Here is a 20,026-nt window from a genome sequence, read left to right as displayed (position 1 = left end):
TTCAAAGTGTTCAGAAGGGAGATAACTAACATCTCGATGTTATGGACGGGGAAACAAAGGCCTAAAAATTACTTCTTCAAGTGTCCTGGCATGACACTAGCAGAGCTAAAACTAGAGACTCAGGTCTCATGCTATTACTCTAGCCACTAAGTACCACTTTAGGTAATCACCAGCTACTTAGAAATGAAATGACTGTGTTTATATATACTCATGCTGGTCTTTGTATTAGGTTTCAAACCAATTTGTTAACTAAACAGTACTATTTTCTATTCAGTACACACACACCAATACCAGGCTGAATAGATTAAGGCAGCTGGACCTGAAGAGGACTAGATGATGTAAGAATCTGGATTAGCCTGAAACCTCTCACCCAATTAACATCCCTTCCTTTGATGCTCATAATTATCTCAGACAGGACACTTAATGTCATCTTCACTCCCTTCCTTCAATCCTATTTGATGTGCCAGTTTTTATTGCAATTTTTTTTTGTTCTCTGTACTTATAAATGTCAGTCTGTATTGGAAATGAAATTGATCTGATGAAGTGGGTCTGTCCCACGAAAGTTCATCACCAAGGAAATCATTTTGTTAGTCTTTGAAGTGCTACATTTCTGCTGCTTTGTTTTGTTGGAGTACAGACTAAGATGGCTGCTTCTCTGTTCCTATTAACATTGATCACTGAGAAACAGTAATCTGTTGACTCATTAAGGAGTGAGTGGCTGGGCTGTAAACAAAGTGGAAGTGGCTCTCTGGGAGAGAGATTATCTGGGGTATGAGAACAACAAGAAGTCCTATGGCACCTTATAGACTAACAGATATTTTGGAGCGTAAGCTTTCACGGGCAAAGACCCGCTTCATCATCAGATGATGAAGCGGGTCTTTGCCCGTGAAAGCTTACGCTCCAAAATATCTGTTAGTCTATAAGGTGCCATAGGACTTCTTGTTGTTCTCGACGATACAGACTAACATGGCCACCTCTCTGATACTTATCTGGGATATGATTCAGCAGTCCTGCAGCAGGATACCTCAGAGCAGCCAAACGGGAGGAGAGGGTTTGCACTAATCTTTTGGTCGCCTTTATACTGTGCCCTTTGTTTACAAAACCATATTTGAGGAAGGGACCGAGTTTGGACTTCATATCAAATACAGAGCAGTTGGAATGCAGATTGGGAAAGGTGCCACTTACAAGTGGATCGCTACTTCTGGGTCTTCTATAAACTGTTTTTGTGTCCCTTCTTAGCAGCCTAGTACCCAATATGACAGCATTAGTGGGTATACTGAATACATTTTACCTGAATGGATGTCCCCCTAAACTAAATATACAGTAAACTGTCCAGGTCTAGTGCAAAAAGCTGAAATGGAGTATCAGAGACGGGGATCTTTCAAAGCTCAGGAGCACAGTAAGGGGTTGATTTAAGATGCTACACTTTTCCTGTGCTCTAGTTCTAAGAAAAGGTGAAGCAGGTTATCACAACTAAGGTTCATAGGGCCTGATTCTGTTATCACTCACACCTATTTTGCCAACGTGCAACTCCATTGACCTCTATTGCGTTAGTCTGGATTTTACACTGGTGTAAACAAAACCAGAACTGGGTCCATGAACTGAAGTGGGGGGGGAGGAAGAAATAAAATTTCAGCTCTCTAATTCTAATAAGATATATATGCTTAGACCCTAAAACATACATTAAACATCTGCAAGTTAAATGTTATTCTCTGATCCTATAAGAAATGGACTGAAAGGAAGAAAACTACTATTCATTGCTTCTCTCCTTGTGGCACATGAAACTTCATATTGTCAAGTTAAACCAGTCCCTGCCTTGATTATCACACTTCCACCACTAAGAAAAAAGAAAAAGTATTAAACGAACTTAGCTGTTGTTTTACTTACTCTGATGAGCTGCTTTAAAGACCGGCAAAGAGGTTAGTCATTCATGAGACTCTCTTCTTTAAACATGGAGCGTTACAGAAATAATGAACCTGGAAATATCCACATATGCAGAGGGGCAAAGTCCAGGTTATAAAGAAGGGAGATTCCTGGCACTTAAGTGATAGGTTTAAGCTGTGGGTTGTCTCAGGAATTTATTAGGCACTGAATAGTCATGACGTGAGCAGCCTCACTGGCTCTATTCAGGTCATCAATACTATAGATATGCCCCACATAGGGTCCTACCAAATTCACAGTCCAATTTGGTAGATTCCATGGTCATAGAATTTTAAACATCTGAAATTGCAGTGTTGTAACTGTGGGGGTCCTGACCCAAAACAGGACCATGTCCGGGGAGCGTTGTGATATTGTTACTCTTATTTCCGTGCTGCGTCTGAGAGCAATGCTGCCTCCAGAGCTGGGCAGCCAAAGAGTGGTGTCTGCTGGCTAACCACTTAATTCTGAATAGAGCGCTGCTGCCAGCAGCAGCACAGAACTGAGAGAAGCCTGATATGGTAGTGCCACCCTTACTTATGAGCCGCCACTGGAGATGGGTCTGATGTGGCCCTGGGAGTCCCCCATGTTGGAGAAGAGAAAGTCCTGTACCTCTGCAGCCAAGCTGGGATTAGCAGCTGGAGCCTGCGGCATGGTAGGAACCCCTGGCCTGGGTACCCCCAACCTTATCCCTTCCCAGATCTTAGGGGTTGGACAGTGTAAAGAGGCTTTGGACTGGCTGTGTGCATGTGTGCAGGTGACCATCCTTCTAACCACAGCACACTAGGTTGTTGCCCACATTGCCCACCTATAAGGCTGGTCATGTACTCCCAGAAGTGATGCCTCCCATACCATGTCACACTCATTTTTGCCATGCTGCTGGCTGCCTTCAGAGCTGGGGATTCAGGCCAGCAGCCACCACTCTCTGGCCCCGCCACTCTGAAACAGTGAAGAAATAAAAAGGACAACACTGCTGTGATATTGCACCTCATATTCTGTATTGAAATATGCTTATAAATATTCATAGCTGCAAAATAATCTTTAACGTATCATTAGAAAAATTATAATCTCCTGAATGTGTATATTCTATTTTTGTGCATGTACCATTCCTCTGTTTGAACTTATAAATGTGGTGTATATACCTATTTACTAATCAAGATGTGCTAAGTCAGGACCATCAGTAGTACTCAAGGAACTTAGTGCCCCAGTGCTCAGGACAATGATCTATGAAAAGTCTCATTTTTCCTATAAACCTGGACTGTGGTTGATCCTGCCAAGACACGTGGCCAGGTCACCTGATGTTGGAAACCCTTTTGGATTCAGTACTCTTCCACTGGAAGTGCGAAAAGTTTAAACTGACCACAAAGGATTCCAACCTTCGAAAAAAAGGGTAAAAAAATGGGAAACCAAATAATAGGCGTGGCTGCCAGACACCAGGACACCCCTGCTCATCGCCCAAGGTTACTGTTAAGACTGAACAGGAGGAAGGATCAGGCTCAAGTTGGGAGGCTTCCCAGTTTATAAGGAAAAGATTAGAACTACTGTTAGGGTAAGAAAGTTTCTTAGAGTATTAAACTTAGCTGGAATGTTTTATTTTGCTTAGTAACTGACTTTGATCTGTCTGCTATCACTTGCAACCATTTATATTCTACTGTGTATGCTTAATAAAACCACTATTGTTTATCAATACATTCAGTGTAAATAATTGTTAACTGGAGGGAAACAGCTGTGCATAGCTCTTTCATTGACAAAGGGGGCAAAGAAGTTATGAGCTTGCTCTGTATTAAACAATGCACTTCACATATTAAATGGGGGCAGTTGTCAAACATTTTGAGATCACATTGTTTGCTATTTAAATATGAGTTCATTTTGGGGTTTGAGACATTCACCATTTATCAAAAATAATCAGGAGGCGGGGTTTTGTTTGTTTGTTTTAACTTTGTAATTATAGCATCGGGAGCCACAAAGAAGTCCTAAAAGAACCACATGAAGCTCTGGAGCTGCAGGTTGCAGACCTGTGTGCTAGAGTCAGCCAATAACTGGTTTTCATGTAACAATGTTTCAGTATAACAATGTTATATTAAAAAATACAAATGCATGTACATGTTAAAATGTCTCAGTGGGTCCCAGTGTGCTAAATTAATTTGCAGCAAGCAACAAAAGCATTTATACTAATAATGCACATCAGATGAGCAACTTGGGTTAAGTAATCTCATAGTTCAGCTGCAAAAACAAAGACTTCTTCCATTTGAACTGACAGAACTCCCTAAACTAATGCTGGTAATAGATCCCAGAATCTGCATTTTTTTTTAAATTAATTCCCTCGCACAGCCTTGGCTGCAGAACATGTGGGAAATGGTAAAGCATAATAGGGAAACTAGAGATGTAAAAAATTCAAGTGTTGTTAAGGCTAGATTTTATAACTCTTATCTGCCATTGTGCTTGCAGATTAGCTCACACCTGTTCTAAAGCCATAGGAAAGCAGATCAATAGCAAAGAGCTTGTTTCACAGGTGAAGCTCCAAACAGCACCTCCCACCCCTGCACACAGCACCACGTACACTCCCAGATCATGTACACACACACTCCAAACTCCCTTCCACTGTACACAGCATCACATACACCCTGCCCGTGCACAGCACCACACTCACCCTGCCCCTGCCACTAGCTCCACTGCCACCAGCACACCCTGTACACAGCATTAGCAGTGTTTACACACACACATACACTGCCTCTACACACAGTACCGCTACACACCTGTCCTGACACACAGTGCCACCAGCACACCCTGCCCCTGCACAGTGCCACACCTTCACACACCCTGTAACTGCACACAGAGAGCTACCAGCACTTTCATACACCTGCCTCTTGGTGCAACACCACTGCCATTTACATACTGCCTGTACATGCTTCATTATCTCCATACACCCTCTCCTGACACACAATACCACCAGCATCTACACACACACACTGCCCATAGGCACTGCCCCATCTTACACATGCACACACTCACTGCTTGCACACAGCACTACCCACACACACCTTTGGCCCTACACATCGCACCCTCTCCCACATTACTATCTTGGCTCTGCACCCAGTGCTGTAAGTGCTGCCACCCACCCTCTGCCCCCCTTCCCCCCACTGCTTCCTGCTTGGCCCTGCCACAGCTGCCACAAGCAACTCTGGAAGCACAGGCCAGAGGCGAGAGAGGTGGTGGGGGGCATGACGGGTCCACCACACACAGTGCCCCCGCGCAAGCCCAGTGAAAACCAGACAAAGCTTCCTGAGCCAGTGTAGGAGATGTGGTGGTGTTTGTGTATTTTCCCTTTTTCCATTAAATAAATACTATGAATATATGCGGGGGGAGTGCAATTTATATTCTGGCCTCAGTTCCCATGCTGTCAAGTATCAGAGGGGTAGCCGCGTTAGTCTGGATGTGTAACAGCAACGAAGGGTCCTGTGGCGCCTTACAGACTAACAGAAAAGTTTATACCATGAGCTTTCGTGAGCAGAGCCTCACTTCATCTGTGGCACCTCATAGACCAATGCATGCATGAGTCTCATGCATCTGACAAAGCGGGTCTTTACCCACGAAAGCTTATGCTCCAAAATATCTGTTAGTCTCTAAGGTGCCACAGGACTTCTCGTTTTTTAAGAGGCACATGGGCAGCTGGAGGCTCGGGAGCTGAGCGCCCCTCCCGCGATTGGCTGCGCGAGATCATCGCCACCGCAAAGCGCTCCAGGCGCCGGGCGGCGTCGCAGGGCCCTTTAACCGCATGTCGTGACGTCGCCGAGACCCTGAAGGCCCCGCCCCTCGGCCAGTTCGTCTCCGAGCCACAACAACTTCCACGCTGGGGCTGGCGCGTGCGGAAGAGGGCGGAGCCGTCAAGTTCCAGCCAATGCGAAGGCTCGTGACGGGAGGCCCCGCCTCTCACGTAGCGTCGTTGGCCTTCGCTGCTCTTTGAGCGCGGCTGTCTGTTGCGTGTTGCGTTGTTTACGGTTTATGCGTGGCCATGAAGGAAGTTGCGGTGGCGGCCGGCGGTCCGGGCACTGTGCCCGTGCCCGGCTTCCTGGCGAAGCTCTGGGCCCTGGTGGAGGACCCGGGCACCGACGATGTGATCAGTTGGGGTCGGGTAAGCTCTCCTCTTGGAGGCAGGGCGCATGCGTAGTGGTGCCCCTCGCCTGAGCACCTTGGGGCATGGCTGGGGGGGCGCAGTAGGTGCTTGGTTACTAGTGGCGTGTAAGCGCATTGGGCAGGAGTTAGCGGTAGTGCCTAAGCAGGCCTTGTGCGCGCACGTGCCCTATACAGGGTGTGCTCACCAGTCGTGTGCAAAGCGGGGGGGGGGCAGTAGGTGGGCTGAGAGTTAAGTCTGCAGCACTAGATGCATTTGGAAAGACTTTGAAATCTTCTTATTTGTTTATGATTGTTGTAACTATGGGGGTGGGGATTATTTTTTTTTCTGGAGTCTTGCCCTTGACCGGAAGACTTTAGAAAGTGGATTATCTCTGGGGTGAAGGGCCTCTAGGTCTGTGTTGCATAGTTCTAGATCAGGGTCAGCAACCTTTCCGAGGCAGAGTGCCAAAACGCTGCCCTCTGTGTATGGCTGAAGTGCTGGTAATGCTTTTTAAAGTCCCTAATAGTGCAACTTACAACAACTTAAAAGATGCAGAGTTTTACTGGTTAGGTGTTGGTTGGTAGCATTGACTGGTCTTTTGCTAATCTGCAGGTGGCATGACTTGGAGCAAGCTCACGGCTGCATGGGGAGGAGGGCTGGGGCTGAACTGCCACCTCGCTTGTTGATGATAATTGGCTTGCCGTGCCACTCATGGCTCCTGCTGACCCCTCTTCTAGATAGATATGCCAGGAATGCAGCTCTTTTTCTGCAGCTGTCTCATTCTCCCTCCCTCCCCACTTCTTTATCCAGATACTGGCAAGCAGTGTTTCTAAAACAGATGCTGCATATTTCTGGACACACTCCAAAGTTTTCTGGGGGATATATCAGCTGATCTAGATTAGCATTTCTCAATTTGGGCATCACGTACCTTGTTTGTCCCATGATCCTCAGATTTAGGTGGGTTGCAAGTGCAGGGCTGGCATCAGAGCTCTCGTATCCATAGGATGAGCTGAGGTGGTCGCTCCAGGTATTTGACAACCTCACAGTGGCTGCCACAGCCATGGTATGCACCGGAGCTGTGAGGATTACCTTGTGCACCTTGGAATGGTGTTTGATGGCTGCAGGAACAGTGCACTGCCTCCCATCCCATCCTCCCCACCATGCAGATGGGTTGAGCAGCAGCCTGCTTCACTCTGCAGCACTATCCTGGCCTGTTGACTGCATGTTATTTGTGCAGGTACAGATTAATGTGTCTACTTGTCTGAGAATTTTATCTTACGCAGTCTGAGTGCCTTTGTGTTGCTAGTATTTGCACAGTGCAACTAAATGTATTGCTCAGCCAGAGGCGGAATTACAATCTAATTAAAAGCAGCATTCACCTTATAATTAATGCTGTAGAATATTAACATTGAAAGGGTCTAATTTAACCTTCTCTGTAGCTATCTACTCCTAATGCCTAATCTTGAACAGTGGAACATGCACTAATGGGTTTCACTTATTCTCATCTAGAATTATAATGCTCTAGTGTGTGAGCTTCAGGCCCAGCAGGAATTTTTTTCAAATTCAAACCATTTTAAAAAACTTACATTTTGTTTAGGTTTTGTACAATTTTTTTTTAAGTGAAATCGAATTTGTGCCTCTAATACCCAACAGTGTAGGGAATGGCTTGTGATTCTGACATGTTCTGCATAATGTAGACCCATGAAACTGATATTAACACAAGCGGTACTTACTTAGATCGCATGTTATTTGTAAATCCCCACTGAACTAGCATGGTTTGTTTCTCCTTTGGAATGATAAAGAGCAGGCAGAGTGGTGAGAAATTACCAGTCTATGCACAAATGCCAGGAAGATAGTGAAAGAGCAGCCCAGCCCAGCTCTAGCAAAAGTAAAATGAACATAAAAATAGATATTACCATTAGATGACCATTTTTATCATTAGGTTCCCTGTACTTTCAGCTTCTCTTTGACACTGTCTTTGTGATGAGGCAGGGAGGAGAAGCAGCAAAGTAAAGGGGACCTCCTCAAAAGAAGGAAATCAGGTTTGGCTTTGGGGCAGGTGTGAGAGCAGCACTCTAGTGGCTGAATTCCAGCATGCACAAACAATGTTTATGTGCTTTGTTAGCAGAGCTGAGACTTGCTTTTAGAAAGACTTAGCCATACTTATCATAGCTAATTCAAAAGCTGTGCTTTCAGTTTTCTGCTGTTCTGGATGGCTCTTGGATTTAAACCCAATATATACTGGGAAGTCAAAGGGCTGCATAGACTTAAAAAAATCTTTTTCTACCTGATTTTCTTTTACTGCTTTAAAAAAGCCATTCCATGTAATTACTAGCCTAGAAGAAGTTTGCATGCGAGCAATTTGGAAACATATATATATTTTTAATTTTGTACTCTTACTTTACTTCTAGGATGGCCAGAGTTTTTGCATTCTGAATGAGCAGAGGTTTGCTAAAGAACTGCTTCCCAAATACTTCAAACACAACAACATCTGCAGCTTCATACGTCAGCTCAATATGTGTAAGTAAGAGGTATTCTTGTGTACCAATGTTGCTAGGTTTGCTACCACAGTAACATGGGATATCTTTAAACAAAGGAATGTAGTTGGTGTGAGGGAGGTGCCAGGGAAAGGAAGGGGGGTTGAGTGCTGTTGACCCCTTAAGATGTGGGTTCTGATTAGGGCTGCTGTTTAATCGCAGTGATTAATTAATAATTAATGAAAACTTAATTATGATTAATCACACTGTTAAGAAATATCAGTTGGTAGTCTGTTAGTAACAGAGAGGTAGCCGTGCTAGTCTATATACTACCAAAACACAAAAGCAGTCCACAGTAGCACTTTACAGACTAACAAAATAATTTATTACGTGATGAGTTTTCATGGGACAGACCCACTTCAGATCATAGCCATACCACAACTCTAGTGCTACTGGACTGCTTTTTTGTTTTGGTAGTCTATTGTTTAATTTGGATATTTTTCTACATTTTCATATATATAAATACAAAATATATATAATTTCAGTTTCAACATAGAATACCAAGTCTAGAGTGATCACTTCATATTATTTTCATTACAAATATTTGCCCTGTAAAAAAGAAACCAAAGAAATAGCATTTTTCAACTCACTGCATGCAAGTACTGTAGTGTGATCATGAAAATGTAAATTACAAACATTGATTTTTGTTGTTGCATAACTGCACTCAGAAACAACAATGGAAAACTTTAGAGCCTACCAAGTCTACTCATTCCTACCTTTTATTCAGCCCATCACTAAGACAAACATATTGAGTTTGATTTAAGGAGGTAATGCTGCTTTCCTATTTACAATGTCCCCTGGGAGTGAGAACAGGCCTTTTCATGGCACTTTTTTTGCCAGCATGGCAAAGTATGCTGGGTACTCGTATGGCCCTTCATGCTTTGGCTACCATTCCAGAAGACACCCTTCCATGCTTGTTTTAAAAAAAGTAATGTTAATTAAACTTATGACTGAACTCCTTGGTGAAGAACTGTATGTCTCCTATTTTACCAGCATTATGCCATGTATTCCATGTTACAGCAGTCTTGGGTGATGACCCAGCACAATTTTAAGAACCCTTTACCAGCAGATTTGCCAAAACATGCCAATGTGAAATTTCTAAAAGTAGCTACAGCACTTGAGCCAAGGTTTAAGAATCTGAAGTGCTGTCCAAAATCTGTGAGGCATGTGGTGTAAAGAGTGCTTTTAAAAGTCTTTAAAGTGCAGCACTCATTTGCTGAAATACAGAAACTGAACAAGAAAATCAGCTTTCTGCTGGTGGCATCTGCATCAGTTGGTGAAAATGAATGTGTTGATCTGCTCTACTTTGGATCATTATTGGGTATTACCCATCATTAGCATGGATATGTCCTCTGGAATCATGATAGATGCATTAAGGGACGCAGGAATTTTTTAGTGCATCTGGCATATAAATATCTTGCCATGTCTGCTAGAACAGTGCCATGAGATGCCTGCTCTCATGTTCAGGTGACATTGTAAACGAGAGACAGGCAGCATTATCTCCTGGGAATTACAACCAAACTTAATCAGACTTGTAGGCTCTAAAGTTTTGCATTGTTTTGGTTTCTTTTTTTTTTGAATGGAGGGGTTTTTGTACATACAGTAAAACCACAGGATATGTCCACTAGAGTTAACACAACTGCTGCCCCTGACAGGAGTGGTTTCCTGGTCCCCTCCCTCAGGGTGAGAGCCAGGAAACTGACAGTGCTGCTGCACTGGTCAGTTTCCTGGCTCTCTGAGTTAAGCAGACATTCAACTTAGGCGGGGTTGCCAAGAACACAACCTCTGTAAGTTGTGAGTCTACTGTAATTCTGCACTTATAAAATTAACTTTCATTCTTAAAAAAGTGTCCTGTATTGCTGGGATTAGGTGAATTGAAAGATGGTTTTTGTTTTTTTTATAGTGCAAGTATTTGTAATCTAATATAAAATGAGCACTGTACAATTTGTGTACTGTGTTGCAATTGATATCATTATTTAAATAAATGGTTTTCTATTACTGTTTAATGGCGCAGTTAATTGTGGTAATTGTTTGACAGCCCTAGTTCTAATTTTAAGGCATGTGTGAAACTAGTGTAAAGGGCTGCAGCAGAGTCTATATTGCAGGGGTCTCATGAGAATAACTGCTCTAATAGTGGCAGTGAGAATAGAAGTAGTCCCACATCAGGCTCTGGTCTCGGCTCACAATGAAAATTGTGCAGTGGAGGAGTTCATCCTAGTCTTGGCTTGTATGCATCACAGACCGCTGCTTGCTTTGGTGGTATAGTTGGCCCCTCAGGAGTATCCAAAGCTGAAACGTGAAGTTGTTTGGGATGGTATGTGTTGGCAGAGCTGTGCATGGGAAGTGTGCATTCTATATTTGGTTCCAGCTAGTCTATTAACGCCTCATTTTTGTGAGAAATGACTTTTATAAACATTTAAATTTGGGGGGGAAAAGGCCATATATACACATGCATTTATCTTGTGGAAGTCTGTGCTGTATGGTAACGATGAAACAACTGTTGTCACATTCACAGATCAGGCTGGATTAAGATCCTCATTCATGACTTACTTTTAACATCCTCCTTGTAAATATGCCATGTATTTTTATAGTCCCCATAGATGTATGCCTTATGTAGTTTGCCAGCCAAGACTGAGTGAGGTTATACTCCAAAGACATAATACAGTAATACACTGCAGAACAAACAGGTTGTTGTCTGGTAGTTGTGACAACGGGATGGAAACAATATAGCAAAACAGCCCTTTGTGAAACTCCTGCTTTTTTTTTTTTTTAAATCACTCACAATGTTCAATCAGAATAAGCTGTGTATGTGTGACCCAGTGAAACAGTGTAGGGTACTGTGGGGAAGTCCCAGATTTATCAGAAGAGCTGGATGGCTCTTTTTAATTTAAACAAAATGCAAATTTGGGTCAGCTGGAATATTTCCACAAGTTCATGTTGAAGTCACTATTCTGTTTTGATTGGAAGAACTAATTGGAAAAAATCAGAATGCTTCATTTCATGGCTTTCAGAGCATTTTGATTTGATTTCTTACCGCTTCATTTAAAATTTTCTTCCTTTTTTAAAAGATGTCATTTGTGCCAATAACAAATTCTTCAAGTCATTGCTCATGTGCAGTCTGATGCGTGTATGTGTCCCACATGCATGACCATTGAAAGATTGTTCGCTAGCAGTACCCATCTGGTCATCTGTGGCACCTCAGTTCCTTCTTGCTGCCACTGATGATTATTGGAGCTTCTGATCACTTGCTTTGCAAGTCCTTAGTCCTAATGTTTTGTGGCTTCTGATAGTTATCATTGCAAGTCAATGTCAAGGATGTCACGGTGATTCACCTACCTTGCCAGGTATTTTTGCCCCACCAGTAAGACAAGTGCATCCTAGTCCTGCTGGATGACACTACAGATATGTTCTGTATCAACTGACAGTGTTGCTCAGTCCTCTCTCCTGTGCATGAAGCCCTCAGCTTATGGGATTTCTGGATCTATCACAACATTCATCTTCAACCTTTGTGCCTTCCCATTGCACAAAGCTACCTTATGAATTGCCTAAGGCTGAATTATGCAGATATTCAACTTACACGGGGTTCCCTTCTCATGAGTGGCCCCTCAGGCAGATTTGGTCCTCTCCATCTTTCACAGGTAGTCATCCCCAGGTAGGTCTGTTCGCAACTTCCCACAATAGGAAGTGCAGCCAGTACTACTTGTTCTCGGGCCACAGCCATGGATCCATAGCAGACACTTTACATTTCACTTGGATGAGCCAGCTCCTATATTTGTTTCCCCTGTTCCCATTAGTACACAAGGTCCTCCTTAAGATTTGCTGGGACAAAGCATCTCTCATACCCATAGCATATCTGTGGTCCAGGCAGGCATCACATTATTGTCCCTGTTGATCAAGAGGCCAGTGACTTTACCCCCTGCTCCTGGACTTCAGAACACATGACCATTGCCAGCTGCAGCACCTGAACCTGGAGTTGCTTCCTCACTGTGTGGTAGCTCCATGATTAAACCATATCGAGCTGCAGAGTTTAGACTCATTCAGTGAAGTCTTAATGGACAATCATAAACCTTTGTTTCGGCTACCTTCCTCTCAAAATGGTACCCTTTGGCTCCCCCATGAAGGCATGCCACCGCAGCAGGCTGCTTGCCCCTGTTCCCGGACTACCTCCTTTACCTGAAATACCAGGGTCTGTCTGTGTTGCCTGTTAAGGTGCACCTGGCTGCAATTTCAGCATCCTCCCAGGGGAGGGATGTTCCTTCCTCTTCCCGGGATTGGACTGGCTTGAGGCATAGGTGCAGCAACCAGTACTGCAATGGGATCTGAATCTGGTCCTTTCCTAGCTTGTGGCTTTTCCATTTCAGCCTTTGGCTGTCTGCTCTTTCTCCTACCTCCCATATAAAATGGCCTTCCTGGTAGCTATCACCTCCACCAGATGAGTATTGGCGTTACGGACCTTTACTTCTGAGCCCCCATATGCTGTCTTTGATGAGGTGCAGCTGCACTCACAGCCTGCATTCCTGTCAAAGGTTGTGTCATCCTTCCAAGCCAATCAGGACATTTTTCTCCCGGTCTTCTTTCCAAAGCCCCATGCCACTGATGGAGAGCCTGCTGCCCTTTTTGGGCGTATGGTGTGTGTTACCTTTTTGTATCAAGCGTGCCAAACTGTTCCACAAATCTCTAGCTCTTTCTTGCCATCATGGAGCGTGTGAAAAGTTCCCCCCCGTTACATCCCGGTGTCTTTTGTCCTGGATCACTTTGTGCATCTGGGGCACAAGATTTTGCAGAGGGAAGTGAAGAATACTGCTGCCAGCTGAAATTGTTGGCTAGCTTTATAAGTGGCAGTTGCTCAAATTGCAATTTAGCCAGGGTATAGAGTCTGCATGGATCTCCCTCACACAAACAGCGTCCAACTTCTTATGTCTGCTCTGGGGCTGGCAAGATGGCAGCTGCCAACCCCCACTCCCCAGAGCTGAGCTGCCAGTTGCAGGCTTCTCCACTTCCCGTGCCTGGTGTCAGTCCCATCCTGCCAACTATTCCCCTTCCCTCTGCCCTGTCAAGGACCCTGCACTGTGCCCCACCGCCCAGGAGATCTGCCCTGGAGCCTGAGTGGTCAGCTTTACTTGCTATGCACCACTGCAGGATCTGTGTTGCTGACCTAGCTCCAGGGATGCTCCCGGCTGGGGAGGACCAGACGAAAACTGCAGAGTGAATCACTTCCTAGCGCCTGCTGCCGCTGGACTGGGAAGGGAGGTGGAGCGAGGTTTCCACCCTCCCTCCTGCACATATGCCAGGCCTTCCCCTCCTCCCATTTGGCCCTACCACCTCCAGATCGCCCCTAGGAACAAGAGAGCACAGGCGTGGTGGGGAGAAGGGGGCAGAGCTGAGCTCCCGTGTGCCGGGAAAATCTGCTTGCATGCGAGTCTTGGTGTGTGTGCTGGAGTTGCCAACCCCCAATCTAGAGGAAGCCCTTTCTTAAGGGGAAGGAGAATTTTAAAGCGGGATTTAGATTAGCAGTGGCGAGCTGGGATTTAGTCATTTCACAGCATTCCCTTTTGTGGATGTTGTCGCATGACTAAAACTGTCTGAGTGAATTTGTACTGATTTGGTCCACCTCTGGGCATAGGAGATGAGGGGATCTGTTAATCTCTGACCACTGGGCATCAAAGAATTGAATAAACAGTTACTAGTTACCTTGTGGGAAATCTGGATTTAAACTTGAAAGTTTGTGTCCCACAAAGGCCATTTAGGGATTGGAGCAAATCATAGAACACTAGGACCGGAAGGGGCCTCGAGAGACCATCGAGTCCAGTCCCCTGCCCCGACAGCAGGACCGACCACTATCTACACCATCCCTGATAGACATCTGTCTAATCTGTTCTTAAATATCTCCAGCGAGGGAGATTCCACAACCTCCCTTGGCAACTTATTCCGGTACTTGACCACCCTGACAGTTAAGAACTTTTTCCTAATGTCCAACCTAAACTTCCCTTGCTGCAGCTTAAGTCCATTGCCTCTTATTCTCTCCTCAGAGGCCAAGAAGAACAAGTTTTCTCCCTCCTCCTTATGACACCCTTTAAGATATCTGAAAACCGCTATCATGTCCCCCCCCTCAATCTTCTCTTTTCCAAGCTAAACAAGCCCAATTCTTTCAGCCTTTCTTCATAAGTCATGTTCTCCAGACCTTTTCTCATTCTAGTTGCTCTTCTCTGGACCTTCTCTAATTTCTCCACATCTTGATGTCAGGGATAGATGTCACAGATAGATGTCAGGGATGGTGCTTGTCCCTGCCAAGAGGGTAGGGGACTGGACTAGATGACCTCCTGAGGTCCCTTCAGTTCTAGGAGATGTGTATCTCCAAAGAAATGTGGTACAGAGCTTTTTCCTGCTGGCTCTGGCAAGGTTGTGGGTGCAGTTTTCAGACCTGTACATACTCAGAGCTGTCTTCTGGTAACCCGAACTCATTGTTTTCATTGGAAATTTTGACTAGACATATTAAGGACTCTTGTTACCCCTTAAGAATGTGCTCTGTATCTTCATCATAGTGTTTATGGCACTGATAGAAATAGAACACAGTGCCACCGTGCTGTTTTTAGAGCAGACATACTACCTAATGCTGCTGAGCGATGTAGGGGCAGAGGCACATTTGAACATGCATAAACTGAGCTGTAGCCTCCCCTCCACCTGTGTGGGCTGCTTACATCTCCCTTCTCTGTTTTACTGATTAGGGTAGAACATGGAGATAGTTTCTGGTGTATTCATTTGCTGTGTGAGGGTAAGAGCAAGAGATGAATAACGGCCAAAACCGTGGGCCTGTTAACATCAATTATAAAACTCCCATGTGCTTCACTTGGATCAGGTATTTACGCAAGATAACCAAGTATATCATGTCTTTCTCCTATGGTACGGGATTCCTTAGGAACTCCTCTTTCTCTCCCAATCCTGTATCATACCTGCTTTTCAAACAGTAACAGAGGAAGCCGTGCTGGTCTATACACTATCAAAACAAAAAGCAGTCAAGTAGCACTCGAAAGACTAGCAAAATAGTTTATTAGGTGGTAATAAACTCATAAATAAACTATTTTGCTTTTCAATAAATAAACTAAAACTATTTTGCTTTTCAAACAGCCACTTTCATTCCCTTGGAACGGAATCTGTTAGTCCATCTCACTTTCACTTTGTAGTACTGCAGGTTCATTCTCTGGCTGTGAAGTGGCTGAGAGCTACAGTAAGATTATTTGGTCTCATTTTCAGGTCCTGCTTTTGTTAACTTTACACTTACGTGCTACTGGTATTTTAGTCTTATTTACATTTAGTTTTATTGTTTGTTTAATTTTATGTTTTGACCTTGCCTTTGCCTACTCGGAGAAATGAGTGCACCACTCTCTAATCAACAGATGGGTTCAGGAAAGTGATTGCCTTGGAGAATGGTATGATTACAGCCGAGAAGAATGCAGCTATTGAATTCCAGCACCCTTTCTTTAAACAAGGGAAGGCAAACTTACTGGAAAACATCAAACGAAAGGTATAGTGCCCTAAGTGTGTTTTTTTTCCTTTTGGTAAGAGGTTACTTATGTGGAATAAATTGTTGGGCCTTACTGCATCTCCTAGCCAACACATTCTGCATCACCAATTACGCACAGATGAGCTCAACACAGGAGCTGAGAATTGGGTGGGCCAGATGGACTGAATTCCACAAGCAGCCCCTTCAGGTTATCTTGGTGTAATGTCACAGAGGGGATTTCTGTGGGCACTGCTGAGAGGATCAGTTCAGGGTGAAATGCTAAGGGACAGGGCTGCTAGCAACACAAGCCAGGGGGTCCTCCACTATAAGGCACAGCAAGCCAGTCAAAGTGTATTTTTATTCACCATGCTGGCTAGGAAGAAGGCCTACAAACATTTCCTTAGATGGTCCAGTTCTCCTGTGCCACACTCAGAACCACTCCTTATGCAGATGAGAGCTTATTTAAAAAAAAAAAAAAAAATCAACGCAAAACAAAAAAGGTTCATTCAATCCCAAAGGACCAGGCACATTCTCAGGTCAGTTTTTAACTCTGACCTAACCCAAAGAGCCTGCTGTTAGCCAGTCCTTTAGAATCTAAAGGTTTATTTATCAAAAAAGAAAAGGCAAAGTTAAAATTTGTTAACAATCAAATATGTATATCAACTGCAAAGTTATTGGTGCAGGACTGCAGCAGAGGTGGAATGATCTGCTGTGTTAACTAAATCTCTGAAATACTTCTACTGTTAGGATGGGTCATCAGTCGTTTTAAAGCTTCAGTTTGTAGTAAAGGTCCTCTAGAGATGAGACACTGGGTTGAAGACAAAGTGGAGGAACCTCCAGTGTCCTTTATATATCCTAGACCAAGTGGAAGGATTCTCATTGTTCTTTGTGGGGAAAGAATACACCTATAAAACGGAGTGGGTCATATGAGCAAGTCACCTGCCCATTCATGACTCAGTCCTTTCTAGGCAGAAGCTGTTGCTCTCGTGCTGGTCTGAACATACACAGAGGAGCTCATCAGAGGTGGACGTCACCCAAGGTCCATTGTTAGATAAGCAATTCTGTTCACTTGACTAATAGTTCCCTCACAAAAGGCTAGCCAAGCCTAATGTTGATGTGTCCCAGAAGCAGACATTTGAAATACAAGTACATAGGTGATACTCAACTTCAAATACAAAAATGATAAATTCATATGAATAAACAGAATTGGCAAACCCTGAGCTTTTTCATGCATATCTTATTTGGCACACTTTGTACTAAACTCTCATGTTGTTTGTCTGGTATCAGTAGCTTTTTAAAGACTGTATTTGATCACTAGATGCCGTAACCTACTTACCAAGCAGTGTGCACCCGGAGCATTATGTTGTGTGCAGTGCAGACATTTGACAGAGCACAAGCATACATTGATCTTTGTGGAAGATCCTTTCAGCTATTACATTGCCTAAATTATAAAAGGCACAGATGTAGATGTGGGGGACTACTTAGGAAGCTAGTTATTTAGCTTTGATTTTTGAGTTCAGCTACATATGGTCTACTAGAGCTGTCTAATGTTCTGACACTGCCATTACCCCCACCCCTCCAGTTCCTACCATTCATAACTTGCTTTGGCTCAAAACCCAGTTTCTGGTTTTACAGTGTGAGGGTGTTGGAATAGCTGGCTCACATTGTTTCCTAAGACCCTTACGTTGGTGGAGTCCTCTGGCTTGGAGACAAAAGGTTTCAATGCCGGGGAATAGGCAGCCAAGCACAGACTTGGTTGTATGGCAAACAGGAATAGTTCTTGAAGTGGGTAAAATGACTTATCGAACTCCCCTCTTTTGTGAGCTGAAAGGGAGTCCTAGTTGCAGTGTTTGCTATACATTCTTTCAGGCTCAGTGCGGCTGGAATTGTCTTTTTACCCTCTCTTACAAGTTGTCTGTGGCTGGGGTCAGTCTTACCAGCCTGCTACTGAAATTCAGATTGTAAAGGGGGTAAATTCCATTGATCCAAATAGATACTTAACAGTTTGTAGTGACAGGCTGACTGGCAGCCTGCTCTGGGAGGCTCCCCTGGAAACTGGTGCTGTGCTGATAATGAAGCAAGCAGCAGTACATTTTGATCAGGATACTGAGTATGCATCTTAACCTCTAGTGCAGGGCTGGGGGCCAGTGACCCGTAGAAAAATCGTTAAGGGCAGTGTTCCCTGTAAGCTGAGTGCTTGGGTGACTGTCCAGGGGAGATTCATGTGTCACCCAGTTTATTAGCAGAGCGCCCACAGCTGGCAGCATGTGTTTTTGTTGGTGGTGCACATAAAATTTTTTCTATCCATGGATAGAGAAACTAGAGGGAACACTAGTTGGGGGCCACACACAAGTGAGAAGCCCCCCTCCTCCCCAAAAAAAGCCCAAAACAGATCAGTGACCTGTCCCCCAAATGAGGAGGAGGGGAAGACACTCAGGTGTACCCGCTAACTGAGAAGTAGTGTGTTTTGTGTTTTTTTTTTTTTCCCTTTGTTTTTAAAAAAAAAAAAAGTCCCCTTACACATCAGCGCCATTGGTGGGTGGGGAGGCACTGAGGCTCGGAAGTAGGGAACCTAGGACCAGATTAACTATTCTAGGGGCCCAGCGTTAATAGATTTTGTGGGGTCACCCGAAGTTCTGGGGTGGGCCCAGAAATGAGGGGTTCAGTGTATGGGAAGTGACTGCCACTAGAAGTAGTGGTCCAGGGCTCGGACAGGAGAGAGGGCGCAAGTGTGCGTCTGGGAGAGGGTATCTTCATGGCATAGTGCCTGGGACTTGGGGGGAGATCAAATATCTTCATGCATTTGTGCATGCTGCAGGAAAGTGCCCCAAGCTGGCACTGCTTCCTGCTGCTCCCATTGGCTGGGGTTCTTGGCCACTAGGAGTGCTGGGATCAGAGTCTGCAGGGAGCACTACCTGGCAGTGCACAGAGTTATTTCCTAGTTCCTGACAGGCAGAACCCATGGGAGGGATCTATCCTGTGGCTTGCTTCACGGCTTGTCCACCTCCTTCCCCCATGCAGTAGGGAGCTGGTGCTGTCACTCCAGTCACACTAGTGCTGTCTTGTGCTGCTGCAGAGAAAGGGAGCCTTGATGAATGCATGCTGTTAGCCTGTCTTGAGCAGGCCATCAGCCATAGGTTTCCCCACCTTGCTCTAGTGTATTATTGATCAGCATCTGCAGCCACATTTCCATCTCTGATTACATGGTAAAGAATTGTTTCTAGTCCACATTGGATTATCTAGTTGTTACTGTTCATGCAGCTATTTAGATTCAAGTAAACTTCTACTTTGTTTTGATGTGATCTGGTTTTATCACTTCTAATGGTGTCTTTATCACTGTGCAGTAAACTGATGTTATTTCTAGTTACAAGAAGTTTGCTTTGGCAGTAGAGGCAAATCTTCATGTCAGTCACACAGGGCCCTTGTGGGGAGGGGAGCAAATCTGCTAAATTTTCAGCATGATGCATGGTGGGGGCCACCCTACCAAAATAGCCACACTCCTTTTGGCTCCCTGGTTTTGTACTTATTTCAGGCTGAAGGATTAATGACTGTGGATCATTTTCTTTATGGAACAAATATGAATGATCAATAATGGATTGAGTGTGCTGTGATGAGATGGCCAGTGCATCAAAGCACAAGTTTATTTTTTCAATCTTGTCTAATTTATTGAGGCAATCCAGACACTGTTCTGCTGCAGAATCAATAAGCAAATTATACTGTTCATTATAAAAATGAAATGTATGAAGTATAGCCTTAATAAAGCACCTTCAACTTCATCCCATTTTAGGTGTCTGCAGTGAGAGCTGAGGATCTCGGAGGCTGTTCAGAAGATTTACACAAAGTGCTCTCTGAAGTTCAGGAGATGAGAGAGCAGCAGAACAACATGGATGCCAGACTGGCTAGTATGAGGAGGTGGGTAGTGCCTGTGTTTCAGATGAATGTATGTTTTGGACATTG

General features: G+C 44.4%; 2 protein-coding genes across 3 annotated transcripts in view; one reads left to right on the top strand and one right to left on the bottom strand.

Moving 5' to 3' along the window:
* HEPH (hephaestin) overlaps positions 1-7,081 on the bottom strand; it is a 48,316-nt gene extending 41,235 nt beyond the window's left edge. Inside the window, exons 1-2 of the mRNA XM_075008084.1 lie at positions 6,960-7,081; positions 2,726-2,856 (exon numbers count right to left, since the gene is read on the bottom strand). The gene's annotated coding sequence lies outside the window, so the exon portion shown is untranslated. The remainder of the gene's footprint in view (positions 1-2,725; positions 2,857-6,959) is intronic.
* LOC142020346 (heat shock factor protein 3-like) overlaps positions 5,868-20,026 on the top strand; it is a 39,846-nt gene continuing 25,687 nt past the window's right edge. The window contains exons 1-4 of one of the 2 annotated variants that reach the window (XM_075008089.1): positions 5,868-6,049; positions 8,443-8,551; positions 15,963-16,090; positions 19,857-19,981. In XM_075008089.1, the coding sequence (XP_074864190.1) occupies positions 5,930-6,049; positions 8,443-8,551; positions 15,963-16,090; positions 19,857-19,981 (482 nt within the window). In that variant the 5' untranslated portion in view covers positions 5,868-5,929. Of the gene's footprint in view, positions 6,050-7,003; positions 7,269-8,442; positions 8,552-15,962; positions 16,091-19,856; positions 19,982-20,026 lie in introns of those variants that run through there. The other variant, XM_075008088.1, reaches the window with a different exon arrangement.

This window comes from Carettochelys insculpta, chromosome 13 (genome assembly GCF_033958435.1).
Source record: "Carettochelys insculpta isolate YL-2023 chromosome 13, ASM3395843v1, whole genome shotgun sequence".
In the NCBI taxonomy this organism is placed as follows: Eukaryota; Metazoa; Chordata; order Testudines; family Carettochelyidae; genus Carettochelys; species Carettochelys insculpta.
Note: the sequence above shows the minus strand (reverse complement) of the source record. Positions and strands in the feature narration are given on the sequence as shown.